General features: G+C 45.9%; 1 protein-coding gene across 5 annotated transcripts in view; it reads right to left on the minus strand.

Moving 5' to 3' along the window:
- The window catches only part of ahr1b (aryl hydrocarbon receptor 1b), a 72,839-nt gene that overhangs the window by 24,299 nt on the left and 28,140 nt on the right, over positions 1 to 20,400 (minus strand). For 4 of the 5 annotated variants that reach the window (XM_040051372.1, XM_040051370.1, XM_040051374.1 and 1 more), the window contains 2 exons: positions 17,659 to 17,748; positions 13,829 to 13,952 (listed from right to left, as the gene is read on the minus strand). In XM_040051372.1, coding sequence (XP_039907306.1) covers positions 13,829 to 13,952; positions 17,659 to 17,748 — 214 coding nt within the window. The remainder of the gene's footprint in view (positions 1 to 13,828; positions 13,953 to 17,658; positions 17,749 to 20,400) is intronic. The other variant, XM_040051373.1, reaches the window with a different exon arrangement.

Below are 20,400 nucleotides of genomic sequence, written 5' to 3' on the forward strand. Positions count from 1 at the left end.
TACATTAGAGCCCAACTTATACATCGGACGATATTAGCTATTTGCTGATATGTCAGCTGATATGTCAGATAGTATCAGCATTTACAACGGCTGATAAATAAAAATTTAAAAAATTAAGAAGCGATGGGTAAAAACCCTGTAACTATCTTATGCATCATATATAGTCGTATTATCTTAGTAAATAATAAACAAAATAATTAAAAATTACATGTGACAAATATTAGGGAAAAGAATATTGGCCTATATTTTAAAATCACCAAATATCAGTATTGGTGTTAAAAATCCTATGCTGGCTCTAGTAAAGGATACATTTGTTGATGTTTGGGGTTTCACTTTACCTTTCCTTTTTTTTCATATTGTGTTTTATGTGTTGAGCTATTCTGCTTTATTTCAATCAATCCTAAAATTGTGGCAAATTTTTCTGTGGCCTTCCTTAATTCTGCACCCTCTGTTACTGACTGTTCCATACCTCCTATGGCTGATGTCTTTGCAAATTCTTTGTTATCCACATGCTTCTCTTTCCTTGACGCTGTGGCACCTATTAAAGTTAATTGTCCTAGAACTCATTCTCAACTTTGGTTAAACGACTCTACACGTGCCCTACGACGTGCGTGTTGTCGAGCTGAGAAGAGGTGGAAAAAAGATAAGCTCCAGCTTTCTTTTGACATTCTACGTACGAGCCGTCTGAAATTTCAATATGCTGCTAAAATGGCTAAAGCAGCTTTCTTGTCAGATATTTTTGTGACTAATGGACATAACCCTCGAACGCTATTTAAAATCTTTAACTCAGTGGTCAGACCCTGTCCTGAAATACCGAGGGTGTCCTCCCCGGCTCTCTGCGCACAATTCTTAAATTATTTCACAGATAAAATTTCATCTCTTAAGTCTCCACACTCTTCAGTGGTGAGCCCTGTTTCCATCCCAGGATGTTTATCAACTTTTAATCAGTTTGAGCCGTCACTCCCTACCCTTAAGCAAATAGACTCTGTGAGCCTTAGCATATGCTACTTCCGATGGGGAAACTCCTGTAGGGCGCTTCGTTTCCGGTGTGATACTCGCTCCTTGTTTACGGCCGTTTTTTCGAAAACAAGTCAACCAAATAGATGAATCAAGCTGCGATTTACATTTCTCGAGATGTCTTGTGCATTTACGGAATATATCTGTAGATGGTCAAAGGAGCTTGCAAAGAAAAGCGTCTGGACTTTAAGTTACTTGAAGACGTTTCACCTCTCATCCAAGAAGCTTCTTCAGTTCTAAGGTCAAATGGTGGAGAGTCCCAGATATAAACCTAGTGGGAGTATCCCCCCACAGAGGGACAAAAGGACCCCCTGATGATCCTCTAATCGCCTGAGCCAAGGTGTGAAACTGGGTGTGGGTCCCAATCAGCCAGAGTTTCGGGTGAGTTCATTGTGAAACCTGGCCCCACCTTATCATGCGAATTCCTGAGATCAGATGGCCCAGGATGTGAGTGGGCGTTAAGGCGTCTGGGAAGGGATCTCAAAACTGGATTATAGATGGCAGAGAGTTGGTGTCGTAAACCACCGCCTCTGTTCAAAGATGGTCGCTCACAGTGGACATAGATGGCTTCTTTCACTCCTCTTTCAAACCATCTGTCCTCTCTGTCCAAAATGTGAACATTGGCATCCTCGAAAGAGTGTCCTTTATCCTTAAGATGCAGATGGACTGCTGAGTCTTGTCCTGTGGAGGTGGCTCTTCTGTGTTGTGCCATGCGCTTGTGAAGTGGCTGTTTGGTCTCTCCAATGTAGAGGTCTGGGCATTCCTCGCTGCACTGTACAGCATACACCACATTGTTAAGTCTGTGTTTTGGCGTTTTGTCTTTCGGGTGAACCAGTTTTTGTCTGAGCGTGTTGCTGGGTCTGAAATACACTGGGATGTCGTGCTTGGAGAAAACTCTCCTGAGTTTTTCTGATACACCGGCTACATAGGGGATGACAATGTTGTTGCGTCTGTCTTTCTTATCCTCCCTCGCTGGTGTCTGATCTTCTTTTCTGTGCCTCTTTGCTGACTTTAAGAACGCCCATTTAGGATAGCCGCACGTTTTGAGTGCTTCCTTTACATGTGTGTGTTCCTTCTTTTTTCCTTCAGGCTTAGAGGGAACATGTTCTGCCCGGTGGTGTAGGGTCCTAATTACTCCAAGTTTGTGTTCCAGAGGGTGATGGGAGTCGAACAGGAGGTACTGGTCCGTGTGTGTGGGCTTCCGGTAAACTTTGATGTTGAGGTTGCCATTCTCTTCAATGTGCACAGCGCAGTCCAGGAAAGGCAAACAGTTGTCCTTTGTGTCTTCCCTGGTGAACTTGATGTTTTTATCCACAGCGTTAATGTGCGCAGTGAAGGATTCCACTTCTTGTGTCTTGATTTTGACCCAGGTGTCGTCTACATATCTGTACCAGTGGCTGGGTACTCTTCCTTTGAAAGAGCCAAGAGCCTTCCTTTCCACTTCCTCCATGTAAAGGTTGGCTACAATAGGTGACACGGGGGAGCCCATGGCACAGCCATGTTTTTGTCTGTAAAAGCCTTCGTTGTATTTGAAATATGTAGTGGTGAGGCAGAAGTCTAACAGTGTGCAAATCTGATCGGGTGTGAAGTTGGTCCTGTCCTCCAAGGAGCTGTCTTCTTGTAGTCGTTTTCTGACAGTCTCCACGGCCTCCGTGGTGGGTATGCAAGTGAAGAGAGAGACTACATCAAAGGACACCATGGTTTCATCTGGATCCAGGGTAAGTTTCTGGACCTTGTCGGTGAAGTCGGTGGAGTTCTTGATGTGGTGTGGGGTGTTCCCCACGAGAGGAGCAAGGATGGTAGCAAGGTGTTTAGCAATGTTATAAGTGGCTGAATTTATGCTACTGACTATGGGTCTGAGTGGGACAGCTTCCTTGTGGATTTTAGGAAGTCCGTAAATGCAGGGTATGGCATCCCCTGGGTAAAGACGGTGATATGTAAGGCGGTCAATAATTTTGTCCTTTTCAAAGTCTTGAAGGCAAGCTATAACTTTCTTTTTGTAGCTGCTTGTGGGGTCTCGCTTTAAGGCTTCGTAGGTATTGTTGTCACTGAGGAGAGTAGTGATCTTTGTATGGTAATCTGCAGTGTTTAGGACCACAGTGCATCTTCCCTTATCAGCTGGTAAAACAGTGATGTTGTGGTCTTTGCTCAGGGAAGCGACGGCCTTCTTTTCCTGTATTGTGAGGTTGGATGGAGGGACTTTGGCACTGGAGAGCGTGGCTGAGACTTTCATCCTGATTTGCTCTGCTTCTGTCTGTGATAATTTATTAATCCGTATGGCAGATTCTGTGGCTGTGATGAGGTCCACTATGGGCAACTGTTGTGGAGAAATGGCAAAATTGAGTCCTTTGGCCATTTCTCCACAACAGTTGCCCATAGTGGACCTCATCACAGCCACAGAATCTGCCATACGGATTAATAAATTATCACAGACAGAAGCAGAGCAAATCAGGATGAAAGTCTCAGCCACGCTCTCCAGTGCCAAAGTCCCTCCATCCAACCTCACAATACAGGAAAAGAAGGCCGTCGCTTCCCTGAGCAAAGACCACAACATCACTGTTTTACCAGCTGATAAGGGAAGATGCACCGTGGTCCTAAACACTGCAGATTACCATACAAAGATCACTACTCTCCTCAGTGACAACAATACCTACGAAGCCTTAAAGCGAGACCCCACAAGCAGCTACAAAAAGAAAGTTATAGCTTGCCTTCAAGACTTTGAAAAGGACAAAATTATTGACCGCCTTACATATCACCGTCTTTACCCAGGGGATGCCATACCCTGCATTTACGGACTTCCTAAAATCCACAAGGAAGCTGTCCCACTCAGACCCATAGTCAGTAGCATAAATTCAGCCACTTATAACATTGCTAAACACCTTGCTACCATCCTTGCTCCTCTCGTGGGGAACACCCCACACCACATCAAGAACTCCACCGACTTCACCGACAAGGTCCAGAAACTTACCCTGGATCCAGATGAAACCATGGTGTCCTTTGATGTAGTCTCTCTCTTCACTTGCATACCCACCACGGAGGCCGTGGAGACTGTCAGAAAACGACTACAAGAAGACAGCTCCTTGGAGGACAGGACCAACTTCACACCCGATCAGATTTGCACACTGTTAGACCTCTGCCTCACCACTACATATTTCAAATACAACGAAGGCTTTTACAGACAAAAACATGGCTGTGCCATGGGCTCCCCCGTGTCACCTATTGTAGCCAACCTTTACATGGAGGAAGTGGAAAGAAAGGCTCTTGGCTCTTTCAAAGGAAGAGTACCCAGCCACTGGTACAGATATGTAGACGACACCTGGGTCAAAATCAAGACACAAGAAGTGGAATCCTTCACTGCGCACATTAACGCTGTGGATAAAAACATCAAGTTCACCAGGGAAGACACAAAGGACAACTGTTTGCCTTTCCTGGACTGCGCTGTGCACATTGAAGAGAATGGCAACCTCAACATCAAAGTTTACCGGAAGCCCACACACACGGACCAGTACCTCCTGTTCGACTCCCATCACCCTCTGGAACACAAACTTGGAGTAATTAGGACCCTACACCACCGGGCAGAACATGTTCCCTCTAAGCCTGAAGGAAAAAAGAAGGAACACACACATGTAAAGGAAGCACTCAAAACGTGCGGCTATCCTAAATGGGCGTTCTTAAAGTCAGCAAAGAGGCACAGAAAAGAAGATCAGACACCAGCGAGGGAGGATAAGAAAGACAGACGCAACAACATTGTCATCCCCTATGTAGCCGGTGTATCAGAAAAACTCAGGAGAGTTTTCTCCAAGCACGACATCCCAGTGTATTTCAGACCCAGCAACACGCTCAGACAAAAACTGGTTCACCCGAAAGACAAAACGCCAAAACACAGACTTAACAATGTGGTGTATGCTGTACAGTGCAGCGAGGAATGCCCAGACCTCTACATTGGAGAGACCAAACAGCCACTTCACAAGCGCATGGCACAACACAGAAGAGCCACCTCCACAGGACAAGACTCAGCAGTCCATCTGCATCTTAAGGATAAAGGACACTCTTTCGAGGATGCCAATGTTCACATTTTGGACAGAGAGGACAGATGGTTTGAAAGAGGAGTGAAAGAAGCCATCTATGTCCACTGTGAGCGACCATCTTTGAACAGAGGCGGTGGTTTACGACACCAACTCTCTGCCATCTATAATCCAGTTTTGAGATCCCTTCCCAGACGCCTTAACGCCCACTCACATCCTGGGCCATCTGATCTCAGGAATTCGCATGATAAGGTGGGGCCAGGTTTCACAATGAACTCACCCGAAACTCTGGCTGATTGGGACCCACACCCAGTTTCACACCTTGGCTCAGGCGATTAGAGGATCATCAGGGGGTCCTTTTGTCCCTCTGTGGGGGGATACTCCCACTAGGTTTATATCTGGGACTCTCCACCATTTGACCTTAGAACTGAAGAAGCTTCTCGGATGAGAGGTGAAACGTCTTCAAGTAACTTAAAGTCCAGACGCTTTTCTTTGCAAGCTCCTTTGACTACGATGACCTGGATGACTGAGAACCTTCACAGACATATATCTGTAGATGATTTTTATCCACTTGTCGATATTGTTCCCCCGTGCCTCAGAGCAACAGAGAGAAAGGATTCAAGTTCTATATTTCTCAGTATTTGTAAACAGCGGTCCCTCGTTTATCGCGGGTGTTATGTTCTAAAAATAACCCGTGATAGATGAAATCCACGAAGTAGCCAGCTTTATTTTTTACAATTATTATAGATATTTTAAGGCTGTAAAACCCCTCACTACACACTTTATACACTTTTCTCATACAGGCATGAACAGTTTCACACTTTTCTTTCTTGTTTAAACACTCTCAAAGTTCAAACCTTTGTAGAAAAATAAGTCCAGTATTATAAAATGAAACCAAAGATCAAACCCCGTTTTCAGGTCCAGAGCATGGGAATAGAGCAGCTGTGAGAGAATTCAACATTAATGAATCATTAATGAATCAGTGAATCAGAAGTCCAATTTTTTGTGCGATGGTTAGCTTCCTCTGCCTTTTGGGTGCTACCGCAGGTGCCTTTGACGGTGTAAGACGTTTCGTCGACATTGTTGTTTGTTGGGGAAAAAACATACAGTACAGCACTTCAGAGTCACACTGCTAGCGATCGATGCAGCGATTCTGTACTGTACAGGAGAGACGGCACGGAGGAGATCGACAATGGTCTGCAGCTGATCAGAACACAATGCGATGTGTAGAAAAAAAACAAAAAAACAAAGCATGCAAACTTGCTCTAAAAAAATCTGTAAAAAAGTGAGGCCGCGAAAAGTGAACCTGCGAGGGACCACTGTAATTTTGAAGGTAAGTCACAACATAACCTTCGTAAATACTAACGTATAGAAACCCTTACCAGCAATCATTCATTTATTTTTTTGTGGCTTTTTTGCACGGTTTGTTGACATGCTGTGTAGGTGTGTACTTGACTAGCTGATATCGACATAACGGGGGAAACATCTGGTTCCCTTTCAGTCGATTCACTCGGTACAACACATAAGTATGGGATATCACGCCCTCGCGTGTCCTGGCTGAAGAAACCTTTATTCACGCCTTTAAGGCAGATGACATGTGATGACACGCGCATGGCCCCGCCTGCACATATAGCCGCTGTCATCACAGTCATCCCTCAGTTCTTACGCTCTTCACCTCGCTGAGAACACCTCTGCTGAGTTGGGCTAGCTAGCTGCTGCTAGTTAGCTCCGTTGTCTGCCGACTTGGACTTAGCTTAACTGCCCCTGTTGGTGTTAGCCTCCACCGCGCAGTTGGTGCATAGGCTGCCCGCGGAGCGCTAATTTCAAGTTTTTCCTGTGCAGCGTTTCGCTTTGCGTTTTGGAATGGACTCCAAACCGAAGCGAGCAAAGCAAAAATCTTCTGTTCGCCCCTGTCCTCAGGGATGCGGTTTCTCTTTGCACAACAGCGACCAGCACGATGCCTGCCCTGTCTGCCTGGGGATCGTCCACGCTAGGAGAGCGTTGACGGAGCCCGAAGCCTGTGCGTTTTGCCGCCAGCTTCGGCGCTTGACCCTGGAAAGACGGGTGACATTTGTGGAAAAAATGCTGGGACGCTCGGCTGTCGCATGGCATGACCCTCTCCTTTCCGAGTCTGGAGCCCCGGCTTCGTCCGAGTCCGAAGACGAGGATTTTCCGGTCGATGTCCCCGCAATTAGCTGGGCTGACCATATGGAATATGTTGACGGGTTAGCTGATGACGAGCCGGAACCATGCAGGAGCGCTGACGGGCTTCAGCCTGGGTTGAAGCCCGCCAGTGCTCCCCAGGAAGACGATAACGTGCTGGACATCGGCCTGGACATCCATGGTTTGTCGGAGGATGAGCAGGAGAGTTCACTGTCGGCCCAATGTGGCTTAGCTAACCCACCCCCTATGGAGCCATCTCTGGCTGCTTATCTGGCCCCGTCCCATAACCATGGTGTCGGTGGCCCCGCAACTCTGCCGTCCAAGCACTGCAGATTCTCTGCTTCGCAGCTGGAGAAGATTTATCGAGCTCAGGCCGGCACTGCTCGCGCCATGAGCTCTGTCACCATGCTCCAGACGTACCAGGCAATGTGCTGGTTCCTGTTGACAGCCCGCTGGCACCTCTTCTTAACGAGGTCAGAGTCTCCACAGATTACATCCTCCGTGCGTCTCGCTGTGCTCTCCCTGGGCAGAGGGATGGCTTCGACAGTAGTGGCGCAGAGGCACCTGTGGCTGACCCTCTCTGACGTCCCGGATAGTGTCTGCGGCTGGGTTATTCGGACATTCACTTGAAGCCATTCAGGCTAGATTCGATCTGAGGAAGAAGCAGACGGAAGCTCTGCGCGACATCATCCCCAGACGTCAGCCGAAACCCAAGACCGCAGCTAGCTCTCACAGGCCCGTCGCTCCTCTGCTGACTGGCAAAAGACCAGCGCCCACTGCTGAAGTGGGTGTGCCGCCAGCGAGGGCACATCCTCCGGCCAAAGGCCCACCCTCGGGCCCCCGGCGGGACCCGACGCCCAGGAGGAAGAAGCCTCAGCCATCCTAGCTGTGGTTTCGAGTGGAGAAGGGGTCCAGCAGCAGGGAGACGCTGCTTTTACCCCTCTGTTGCCGCACAAGAGGTGCTGCTTAAGTTTTGTTCAGGTTGTCAGCCCCAGAAGGCGCTGCACTTTCCTAACACTGTCTCCCAAGCACACAACCCCTGCACAAAAAATGCCTCGGGTAACTCCCTGTTCAGGTGTGTTAAATGTTCAGGTGACCACATCGAGTGTTCCCGCTGTTATTCATTGTTGTGCCCCAGAAAAGGTGCCTCCAACAAAATGTATGAATGCACATGTTTCCATGTTACAATCAATAAAGAGTGTTGTTTATTCTCAAACAATCTCAAATGCTCAGCCTGCAGGCAGAATGAGCCAGGTCAGGCAGGTGATGCAGTCCCCTGCAGACACACTGGGGGGCGACAACGCCCCGCCGACGGTGCTGCAGGTCAGCCGGCTGGCTGCTCACTTCCCTCAGTGGCGCGCTTGCGCCCCCTCTCCGTGGGTGCTGCGAACCGTTGCCATGGGTTACCGGTTGCAGTTCCGGGTCAAGCCGCCTCGTTTCCAAAGAGTTGTAAATACGACTGTCAACACCGAGGCGGCCATGATACTCAGAGAGGAAATAAAGGCGCTATTGCAGAAAAGAGCGATACGAGTGGTCCCCGCTTCGGAGACAGACAAAGGTTGGTACAGCCATTATTTTGTTGTTCCGAAAAAGAGGGGGAGGGCTTCGTCCCATCCTCGACCTGCGAGTCTTGAACATGTATCTACGAACGTACAGATTCAAGATGCTAACACTCAGACAGCTCTTTAATGCAGTTGGCCCGGGAGATTGGTTTGCAACAATCGATCTAACAGATGCTTATTTTCATGTGGTTATGCACCCGAAACACAGGCAGTTTCTGAGGTTTGCATTCGAGGGTGTAGCCTACGAATACCTAGTGCTGCCGTTCGGGCTGTCGCTCGCTCCTCGCACCTTTACGAAATGTGCCGAGGCAGCGCTAGCGCCCCTCAGAGAGAGAGGCATCCGTATGTTAGCCTACCTAGACGACTGGGCTCTCGTAGCTTGCTGCAGAGAGCAGGCGGAGACACAGCTGTCGCTGGTTCTGTCACACATTCAGACACTGAGGTTCTCTGTGAACTTTCAAAAGAGCTCGCTAATCCCGAGTCTGCAGATTACTTTTCTCGGTTTGGAAATATGCTCGCTTTCCAGCCGCGCACGTTTGTCGGAGCACAGAGTGGCCGCGTTTCATCGCTGCCTCGCTCAGTTTCAGCTGGGACGCAGACTGCGTTTCCAGACGATATTAAGCTTGTTGGGCATGATGGCATCTATGATCGCCGTAGTGCCACTTGGACTGTTAAAAATGAGAGCGTTTCAACGCTGGACTCTCTCTCTCACCGTTTGTGTGCATCGCGTCACCTCCGGAGGAGGCTGCCGGTAACCGCGTCTTGCATACTAGCTCTCCGTCCTTGGAGGGAGCCCAGGCTGCTGCATCAGGGCTCTTGGATTGGGAGGGTGTTGTTTCGCAAGGTGGTGTCCACAGATGCTTCCCTAAGAGAGTGGAGAGCGCTGTGCAAGTGTGCATCAGTGAGAGGGATCTGGTCCGCAGCCCAGTGCCAGCTGCACATCAACCACTTAGAGCTGTTAGCAGTGTTCTTAGCTCTAAAGTATTTCCGTCTGAACCTGGGGCCGGACCTTCTCTCCAGGGGGGGGGTCCTCTGGTGAGAGAATGGAGGTTACACCCTTTAATAGTGGCTCAGATTTAGGATGTATTTGGCAAGGCGCAAATAGATCTTTTTGCTTTCAGGGTAAATACTCACTGCCTCCTGTTCTTCTCCATAATCGACCATGATGCACCCTTGGGCTTGGACGCGCTAGCGCACCAATGGTCAGACGTGCTCCTGTATGCATTTTCCCCAGTGGAAATGATATCTCCAGTTCTAGAGAGAGTGCGTTGCATTCCCTCTCTCTGATTCTAGTGGCCCCTTGGTGGCCCACAAGGTCGTGGTATGCAGAGATAATCAGCCTGCTAGCAGCGAGTCCTTGGCAGCTCCCTCTCCGCAGGGATCTCCTCTCTCAGGCGTGAGGAGAAGTGTTTCATCCACGCCCAGACCTGTGGCGCCTTCATGCTTACCTGCTGAGAGGTTAAACTTGATTGCTAAGGGTTTGCCACCTAGTGTGATAGCGACAATTCAGAGCGCTAGGGCCTCATCTACTAGAGGCTTGTATGCTTACAAATGGCGAGCCTTCGAGCAATGGTGCCAGGACCGCCACACTCTCCCATTTCAGTGCTCTATTGTGGATGTTTTCACATTCCTGCAGGAGCTGCTGGATAAGGGCCTTTCATTTTCGACAATTAAGGTTTATTTAGCAGCTATATCTGCTTGTCATATTGGCTTTGACGGGGTGACACCAGGTGCACATCCCCTCGCCATACGTTTTCTGAAAGGAGTTTGCCGGCTGAGGCCTGTGCTTAAGTCCAGTGTCCCTGCTTGGGACTTGTCTTTGGTACTGGAGGCCGTTTGTAGCCCACGTTTGAACCCATTGAGTCTGTGGATATGAAATTTCTTTCATATAAGACTGCATTACTTCTCACTTTGGCTTCGGCAAAGCGAGTGGGTGACCTTCATGCGCTGTCTGTGCATCCCTCCTGCACACAGTTCTCTCCTGATGGTCACAAGGTCGTATTGCGTCCAAATGCTGCCTATTTTCCCAAGATCATGCCTGCATCTTATAGCTCAATGTAGTTTGAGTTGCTGAGCTTTTGCTCCCCTCCTTTTGCATCTGAGGGGCAGAGGAGGATGCATTCTCTTTGTCCAGTGCGTGTGCTACGCACCTACATTGAGCGCACTCAGAATGTGCGTTTATGTGACCAGCTGTTTGTCTGCTTCGCTAATCCAAATAGAGGTAGAGCTCTGTCCAAACAGAGGCTGTCCCACTGGATTATAGAAGCTATCTCACTGGCATACGGCACCAGAGGTCTTGCTTTTCCCCACGGGGTGAGAGCTCATTCCACCAGGGGGATGGCAACCTCATGGGCTCTTTTTAAAGGGGTGCCTGTAGCTGATATTTGTGCGGCAGCTATTTGGGCATCACCGCACACTTTTGTGCGGTTTTATTGGTTGGACGTTACAGCCCCTTCGGTGGCTCATACTGTCCTTTCTGCTGGGTCTACCACTCACTAAGGATGTGGTGGTCCGATTCCGGTTCGGTGGCTGCTCTGTGGGGCGCGTATATATGTCCCATACTTATGTGTTGTACCGAGTGAATCGACTGAAAGGGAACGAATAGTTATGTCTATAACTTCTGTTCCCTGAAGGAGAGGAACGAGGTACAACACAAGCTGGCCCCACTGAGCAGTTTGGCTCGGTGAAGAGCGGCTATCGAACTGAGGGATGACTGTGATGACAGCGGCTATATGTGCAGGCGGGGCCGTGCGCGTGTCATCGCACGTCATCTGCCTTAAAGGCGTGAATAAAGGTTTCTTCAGCCAGGACACGCGAGGGCGTGATATCCCATACTTATGTGTTGTACCTCGTTCCTCTCCTTCAGGGAACAGAAGTTATAGACATAACTATTTGCTTTGACTATTGTTCACCTGTAGTTTGAATGCTGAACATTTGCCTTTTTAAATCATAAGAACTGTCACTATAGAGAGATGTGCTTCTTAATGCGAACGATATGTCTTCTTTTGCATTTTGTAATGCAGTTCTGCTTGTGTTGAGTGATGTAAACCGATCAATCTAAACTCTTTAAGCGTCAAAATTGATCATTTGATTGTTTTATGACACAGTACTGGTGAGTGTTCCCACCTTCTGCTCTTTGTAACTTAACGCGATCTTTCTGTTTTCGTGTTTTGGACATGATTTTGGAGTACATCTTCGCAGTAGCGATTGACCGCAAAGTAAAGCTACCGGAAATGTACAACCCTAAATCCGGTCTTAAAACAGGAAGTTAGAGTTTTCTTGTGCACAGGGTCTATAGTTGAACAACTGAAAAATACCAATTCTGTACACGATATCCTCCCATCTCGCATTAGCAAGGATGGTTTTAATGCAATTGGGCCTAGTATTCTATCTTTAATGAATTCATCATTGTTTTCGGGCTGTGTCCCATCAGCCTTTAAACATGCTGTAGTGCAGCCTGTCCTCAAAAAAAGGAGTCTTGATCATAATGACCCTGCGAATTATAGCCCAATTTCCAAACTCCCGTCTCTGTCCAAAATCTCGGAGAAGATAGTTCTATCTCAACTGAAGGCCTATCTGGACGCAAATAACATCAGTGATACATTTCAGTCTGTCTTTCAACCACGTCATAGCACTGAAACAGCTCTGCTGAGAGTCCTTAATGATCTTCTCCTAATTGCCGACTCAGGACGCTCCGCAGTCTTAGTTTTATTGGACTTGTCCTCAGCCTTTGACATGGTAGACCATAATATTCTACCAACGAGGCTAGAACATACAGTGGGCATTAGAGGTAACGCCCTTAACTGGTTTAAATCGTACCTTTCAAACAGGTCCTTAAACGAAAAGAAAACTGAGATTGTGGTGTTTGACAGTCATATCCCCCGGGGCCAACTAGCTGATACTTTTGGATCCCTTGCCGCTTTCTTCTCTGACACTGTTAGCAATCTAGGTGTTCTGATGGATAGCTCTTTCAAATTCGATAAACAACTGTCCTCTGTAGTCAAATCTAGCTTTTACCAACTGTGTCTTATTTCTAAGGCTAAGCATTATATACCGCACAAGGATCTTAAAAGATTATTCATGCCTTTGTGACCTCTAGATTGGACTACTGTAATTCCCTCTACTTCGGTCTCCAATCTGCCCTTCTCCATAGATTGCAGCTTGTCTAAAATGCTGCGGCACGCCTTTTGACTGGAACCAGAAGGTTTGCCTCTATCACCCCTGTCCTTGCTGATTTGTACTGGCTCCCTATCAAATACCATATTGAATTTAAAATATTGCTACTTACCTTTAAAATCCTAAACAATACTGCGCCTAGCTATCTGGTTGAACTCCTTAGACCATACACCCCTGGGAGAGCCCTCAGATCATCAGCCCAATTACTCTTCGTACAGCCTAAATCTCGCTGTAAGACCATAGGTGACCATGCATTTTCCTTGGTTGCATCGAATTTGTGGAACAACCTTCCCATTGCTATTTGCACATCCGACTCCATCCAAACATTTAAATCACGACTAAAGACTCACTTATTTAACCTTGCTTTTCCGGTTAGTTAATGCATGTATCCTATACCTCACTCCAATACTATCTTCATTTTACTTAGTTACCATTGTATTTATCCCTTCACTTAATATCCATGTGTTTCTATTGATTATGATTCGATATTTATACCTTATTTAACTTTTATTCTTGCGTAATTAATGCTATTGACCTGCTAGCATATTCGGGACATTGTTAATGGTCTTTTATTATTCATGTTTTAATCTGCTGTACTATTGTGAAGCACTTTGGTGTACCCATGGTCTTTAAGTGTGCTATATAAATAACGTTGTTGTTTATTTAATCCCTGCTGTTATAATTTGGGTCACACAAGAATTTCAAAACTTAATAAATAAAGTTTCTCTTATCTCTTATCTTGTGACGGCTGCTCAGAGAAGTCCTTCTGGATCAGGTTTACTGCCTTGCTAACAAGAACACTCTCATTACTCTGGCCTAGACTTCGGTTTTATTTTACCCTCTCTACTCTAGTTTAGTGAACCAGACTGTCTCCGTGAAGCAGACCTGGAGGATCTGTTGGGGGTTCGAGGCTCACAGGGGGGTTGAGGGCCCAGTGCAGGTTCCTCTTGAATTCCTGCTGGTCATCAGTGTGGATCAGCTCAAACACACTCTGGTGCATCACATCAGTCTAAAAGGACAGAGAAGAAGAATTTAAAGGTCAGTCAAGGTGGAACACAAGTCAAATTTTAAGCCTAATTAACTTTTTTATTTTATACAGTAATGCAGACCAAAGACCCCATGAGTAAAGGTGGATGTTTTGGTGGAGCAGGCACTATCAGGAGGTACCCTGAGGGGTGCGCTTGATTCCGTTTGCCTTGAAGTGGAGCCAAGAGAAATCAAGTGTCACTGCGACTTTGCTTCAAAGAGCTGAATCTGAGCCAGAGACCTGCTGCGACTCCAATATCTGTTGTCCAGACCCGCCACGACCTGGCTTTGGACCCCAGTGAAACAACACTCCACCCTCCTCCCACTGTGGGAGGGGTCAGCGCGGGGTCACAGAGAGGAATGTTGACAGGTCGAAGTGTGACATGAAATGCGTTTCAAACATCAAACCAAGAGAAGGAGTTCATATCATACAGCCAATACTGCAGCTGATGAATGGATGTTACCTTCACTCTTATTATTTATCCTGTATACAAATATGTGAGAAAGCGGCTAAAAGAAATAATAAAACCAGAGAAAAACCAACGTTGTTTCTCTAGTTTATAGCAATGAACTACATTCACATTCAAAATATAATTACTTTGACCCAAAGATTTCCCAGCTAGAGTGTAATTATGACACTTCCCATGATAGTTAGTTACAGAAACTAAATTTTGTCTTTGGAAGTCACGAGGAATAACATGCCTGCGTGCAAAAATATTTAGAGTATGAGGATAAAATTCTGCATAGCATCATTAAAAATGAGTGAAGTTACAAAAAACAAAGCAAGTGATAATTCAGAAGGAGTCAGGTGGGAGGAACTGATCTTTCTGGAATAACCTGAGAGGATATGAAGATGACTGTTATTGTATTTCTTTGCGTTAGCCTGTCAGTTGGAGATAACGGGCATCATGGTGGTGTTTATCGACTTTCTCTGATAAGCCAGACTTTCTGCTTCTGGCCTTTCACGCATCATGTGTCAGGGTATGGCTGCATGGGAGGTAAGAGATGGACTCAGCAGACAAAAAGTAAACTCAAAATCCAGCTTTAATGCTGATTGTTCACAGGAACAACAAAAAAGACCAAAACCTCTGCAGGGCTGAAACCAGGAAGGACAAGAACAAAGGACAAGTGGAGACTCGGACAATAAACACACAGGGGAACGAAGCCCGGGGAAAACCCATTGGGAATGAAACAAAGGAAGTTAAAATCAATACAGGGCACATGAGTCGAGAGACTACCAAAATAAAACAGCAAATAACTATACATCCAGATAAGATCGGATATACAATTTGACACAACTAAACAAGAGCTAATCAACCTAAAGTGATTTAAGCTAGAGACAAAATAGGGAACCAGTACCAGGGATTAAACTGATAAAAAGAAGGAAATAAAGCATTATCAACAGAAACTAGGTGTCACGGTTCTGGGTCCGTTGGACCCAGTATTTTGAGTTTATTATATTTCGGTTTAATTCTGCTTCATGGATTGTTTTCTTATTCTCGTAGTGATGATGATGATTATTATTAGTTTCTTGTTTCTGTTTATCCGTGCTTAAGGATTTGTTCTCGGTTATATCTCACGTTTAGTTTAATTCAGGTTCCATGTGTCATTCTGTCTGTCTGTCTCTCAGTGTCAAGTCTGTGTGCTTGTTTAGTAATTCATGTTTCCTGTTTTATTGTGAAAGTCTTTGTCTTATGTTAGTGTGTGCAGCTTGGTCCCCCCCGTCTCGTTAACCCTGATCTCTCCCAGCTGTGTCTCCCTCCTGTTGCCCATTCCCTGATTACCACCCTGTGTATATTAGCCCTGTGTTTTCCTGTGCTCAGTGTTGCGTTGTACCTTCAGATCCTGCCTGTGTGTTCCTGTTTGGTTTCTGGGTTTGGTTTCTGGGTTTGGTTTCTGGGTTTGGTTTCTGGGTTTGGTTTCTGGGTTTGGTTTCTGGGTTTGGTTTCTGTTTCATGCCAGCAATAAAAGCTGTAGTTTTCAGTCACATTTCGTCTCGCAGTCCTGCATTTGGATCCACATTTCCACCTGCCCGCACACAGAGCCCTGACACTAGGAACATTAACCCATTAACGTTACTTTGTAGTACACCCATAACAATACTGAGACCACCCATACTTCTTTAACAGGTAAATAGCTAAAAAACAAGAAATAGCAACAGCATGTTAGACCAGGAAGTAGAAACAAACAGTGAGGAGATCAGGCACAGAGAATATTAACAACACCAGAACAAAATTAGAAACCAAAATTTAAAAAACAAAAAAACAAAACAAAACTCCACAAACACATGATAAAAACCCCAGGACTGATTCTATCTGATAAGTCAGAGGATCCTCTTTTTATTTTGCTTTTATTTTATAAGAGCAGAAACTTGTTTAACACACTCTGTGAAGTGAGCTTCGATTTCTTCCTTCAGGACGTGGGAGTACAGTCCTGTAGCTTTGTGGTTTTATATCTCACAGGATGGGGTATGGATTTCCTTCTCTATTATGTTGTATCATGCTTATCTGTTGATGACTCACCGACTGTGAACCAAATCTACTTATAAGTACAAATAAAGTAACCTGAACCTAAGACTGCTCCTGAGCACATGGGGGTTAACTTTGGCAGGCCCTGGAGCGAGATATTTCATTCTCTCTGCTAATTAAACCTCAATTGTCTGCACTCCTTCATAACTTGTGTCGCTGGTTTTATTAAGCCCAATGGTTGTCCTGTCACATTGTGTTGTGCATGTTATGTAGGAAAACAAATCCTCCTCGTGTCCCTCAGCTGTGTTGCTTAATCGTGCGATTGGGGTCTCCTGGGTGTCACCCTACGTCGGCTTGTTTCCAAACACTGCACGTGAGCAGGAACGGCAGCTTCACCCTGGATTTGAGCTTGTTTGGTAAACGCAAAGTGACGGGCCTCAGGTGGATGGGGAAGTGAGGGGTGAAAGGTCACGTTCACACCCCGATCCGTGTGTGTTTGTTTACAGTATGCTCACATACACTGTGTGAATATCTAAACCTGCAGGCCAGATTTAGATGCAGATAGAAAGACTTTGGGTAATTTGATAATCGCGTTGTCCAGAATGAGATTAGACTGGACGCAGCGTCGCCTCGTCGTGAAGCCAATTGGATTAAACCTCCCATTCCATATGTGCGCTTCCTTCAATCCTCTTGCTGCTCTCGCAATCTACTTCATCTCAAGAAAATAACCAAAGGCAAAAAGAGCAGGAATGACCAAACGAGTGGACAACAAGGGTCACTCAGATCCTCATCCAAATTTCCACCAAACTCCAGCATCTTCACTCCAGGGCCTGTCCTACTTCTTGCTGGGATTCTGCTTTGCTGTGTACCTTTATCTGAGTCGAAGCTCCAAATGGTTCATTCTTCAAATCTGTGCTTTGATAAATAAAATTCAGTTTTTTGAATTTGAGGATGTGTTTTATAAGATTCTGTAGTATCTTTGTATACAATGCTGAAAAACCCAGCGTCCACATAAAAAGCAAAATAAAGACATACAAACCTCTTGAGGTATACTTTTTTGTACTTTGCCATCACGTTCTTAAGAGTTAACAGATTTGTTGACTGATACCATTAGCTAGAAACAAGGAGATATAACACTCTGTCTTCTTGCTGTAACCATAACAACATCATGTAATCCAAAGTCTGACCCCGGTTTAATCATCAGTTGTAGGAATTCGTTACCTGATGGAAGCCGAGGTAATCCTGGATGGTGTGAGAGCAGAAGAAGATGATCCCCTCAGCCGTGACCACCAGAACGAAGCCGTTAAGGGCCTGTGGAGAGAAAACCTGACGATTGTATCATCTCACTGATGGTGATCACGTTTGTGATGTGACCTGATAAAACAGGAATGGGTCAGCGAGGTAAGTTTTGGATAAGTTTAACATACTCAAGATGCTGACATTCTTATGAAGCCACCGAAAAATATTGTAAAAAACAACTTTCATCCAGCATCTGATATTCCAACCTGATCTCAGCCAACAGTGTTCAACAGTATAACTAAATATATGAATGAGTTACAAACAACAACCCCACCACCCTGACTCCATACAGCTACCATGTAGTGCAGTCTATCCACAGAGTTCAAAGTTGGACATTTTAAATGCGACAGAGTCACTTTTGGAGGCAGCCTCTAGTGGCCACTAGAAGAAAGGCAGTTTTAGGTACAGACGCTGCAGCTTATTTAAATCTTTTGCCTTCACATGTGCTACCCTTAGTGTAAAAAAGATTAACTGAGAGTCCCACACTAGTCTCGCTCATGGCCTAACCCACCATCGCCCAAGGACACCGTGTGTGGAACTGAGACACTCCAATAGCTTTTACAAAACTGCTTCATTTTGCACTCTGAGACTAAGAACGACCTCCCTTTTGTTCTGTAATTATATGGAATAATCTCAGCAGAAAAGCTGCTTTCTAGAAATTTCATAAATTACATTTACAATGTCATTTAGCTGGAGGTAAAAGACAGAGCAAATTAAGACTTCTGAATCTCAAACTCCAGCTCTGATTAGTTCATAGAGGACCAAGAAGAGTAAAGGCTGCAAAACAAGAGCGAGCAGAGAGGAAACAAGCAGGGATGAGACTTCTCCCCGGGGCCTAGAGAGAGGCTGGAGAGGAGAGGATGTCAGTTCAAAGAGAAGTCATGTGGCGGAGGAGGAGGTTGGAGGAGAAGGAGGTCACTACTGAATGACTAACACCTCCATCATTGCTCCTCCTCTCCCTCCTCAGAGCCCCAGGGCACCGTGAGGAGGTGATGACACGGTGTCCCGACGCTGCCGAGAGTCACAGCGGCATGCTGCCAGCATCCGCCAGCACCTCTCCGATGAGGACCAAGATGCTTGCGACCTCCGTAGACGCAAAGTCTTTATATGAACGGACACGCATGCAGCAGACGTCCCCGCTTTCCGCACGAGTCCCCGGATGGGTTTCTAAGACTCGGATCACTGCTGCTGGGCCAAAACTCAATGTTTGCTTTTGAAACCTCTTTGAAAATCCATTGCAAGATGTCAAAAATGCATTAGCATCAGGCCCGGAACGAGACAGGGTCTCTCAGCTGCTGAATAATTCACACTGTGGAGGCAAGTGGGAAGTGGGGGGTCTCACTTGAGGAGGGGGCTGCCAGCAACCCAAACTCTGATTTCTTCTAATAAAACCTTCATCCACCCAACTGTCAGTTCTGCTTCCCTGTAATCACTGTAATCAGCTCACAGTTGATCATTATTTTTGCTTTAAAGACTGTCCTTTTAATTATACTACCCCTTGTCATTTTTACAACTACCGAGTGCCCTAATCCTTTTAAAAAATGTAAAAAATGTATTCTACATTTGTAGAATACATTACATTGTATTATACAAGGCCAAACAAAGCTTCTACTCTGGTATTATCAGTTCTTATGAGGGTAATGCAAGGACTGTATTTTCAGTTTTCAACAAACTAATTCAACCCCCCAACGCTTTACCACCGCACTTCTATTCCTCTGAAACCTGCAACTCCTTGATGCTGTTCTGGACTAGGAAAATCAATAACATCCACCAGCAACTCAGATCAAATGTTGTGTCTACGCCCTCTCCAGAACCTTTTCTCCTTTTTGAGCCGTTTTCCACTTTTCATCTTCCTGATTTATCTGATATTTCCGAGTTCATATGTAAATCAAAGCCTGCCACATGTCATCTTGACCCCATGCCCACAGGGCTTGTGAAATCCTGCCTCTCTTCTTTACTCCCACTCATCTGTGCTATCATTCACTCTTCTCTCACCACTGGTATCGTTCCCTCCTTATTGAAGTCTGCTCTAGTCACTCCTATACTGAAAAAACCTTCTTTAGATCCTAACAACTTTAACAACCTCCGTCCGATTTCCAATCTACCCTTCATTTCTAAGATACTCGAAAAAGTGGTTGCAGCTCAACTTCATTTACACCTGGTTAATAATAACATCTACGAGAGATTTCAATCTGGTTTTCGCTCATGTCACAGTACCGAAACTGCTCTACTTAAAGTCACTAACGATCTTCTAATTGGAGCTGACTCTGGTCTTCTCACCATTCTCGTCCTTTTAGATCTGAGCTCAGCCTTCGACACCATTTCTCACTCTGTACTTCTAAGCAGACTTTCCTCTCTTGGCATCTCTGACACACCCCTCGCCTGGTTTCAATCATATCTCCTCGACCGTTCCCAGTTTATTCAACTAAGATCATTCCGCTCTCGTCTATTCCCTGTCACCTCTGGTGTACCCCAAGGCTCAGTTTTAGGCCCTCTTCTCTTCATAATATACATCCTCCCTCTAGGTACCATCTTCTGCAAATTTGATCTTCAGTTTCACTGTTTTGCTGATGACACCCAGTTATATCTCTCTTGCAAACCTGATTCCTCCCTCCCACCTTCTTCCCTTACAGAATGTCTATCCGAGTTAAAATCCTGGTTTAC

The sequence above is a fragment of the Simochromis diagramma genome, unplaced genomic scaffold, assembly GCF_900408965.1.
Source record: "Simochromis diagramma unplaced genomic scaffold, fSimDia1.1 OVJJ01000107.1, whole genome shotgun sequence".
NCBI lineage: Eukaryota > Metazoa > Chordata > Actinopteri > Cichliformes > Cichlidae > Simochromis > Simochromis diagramma.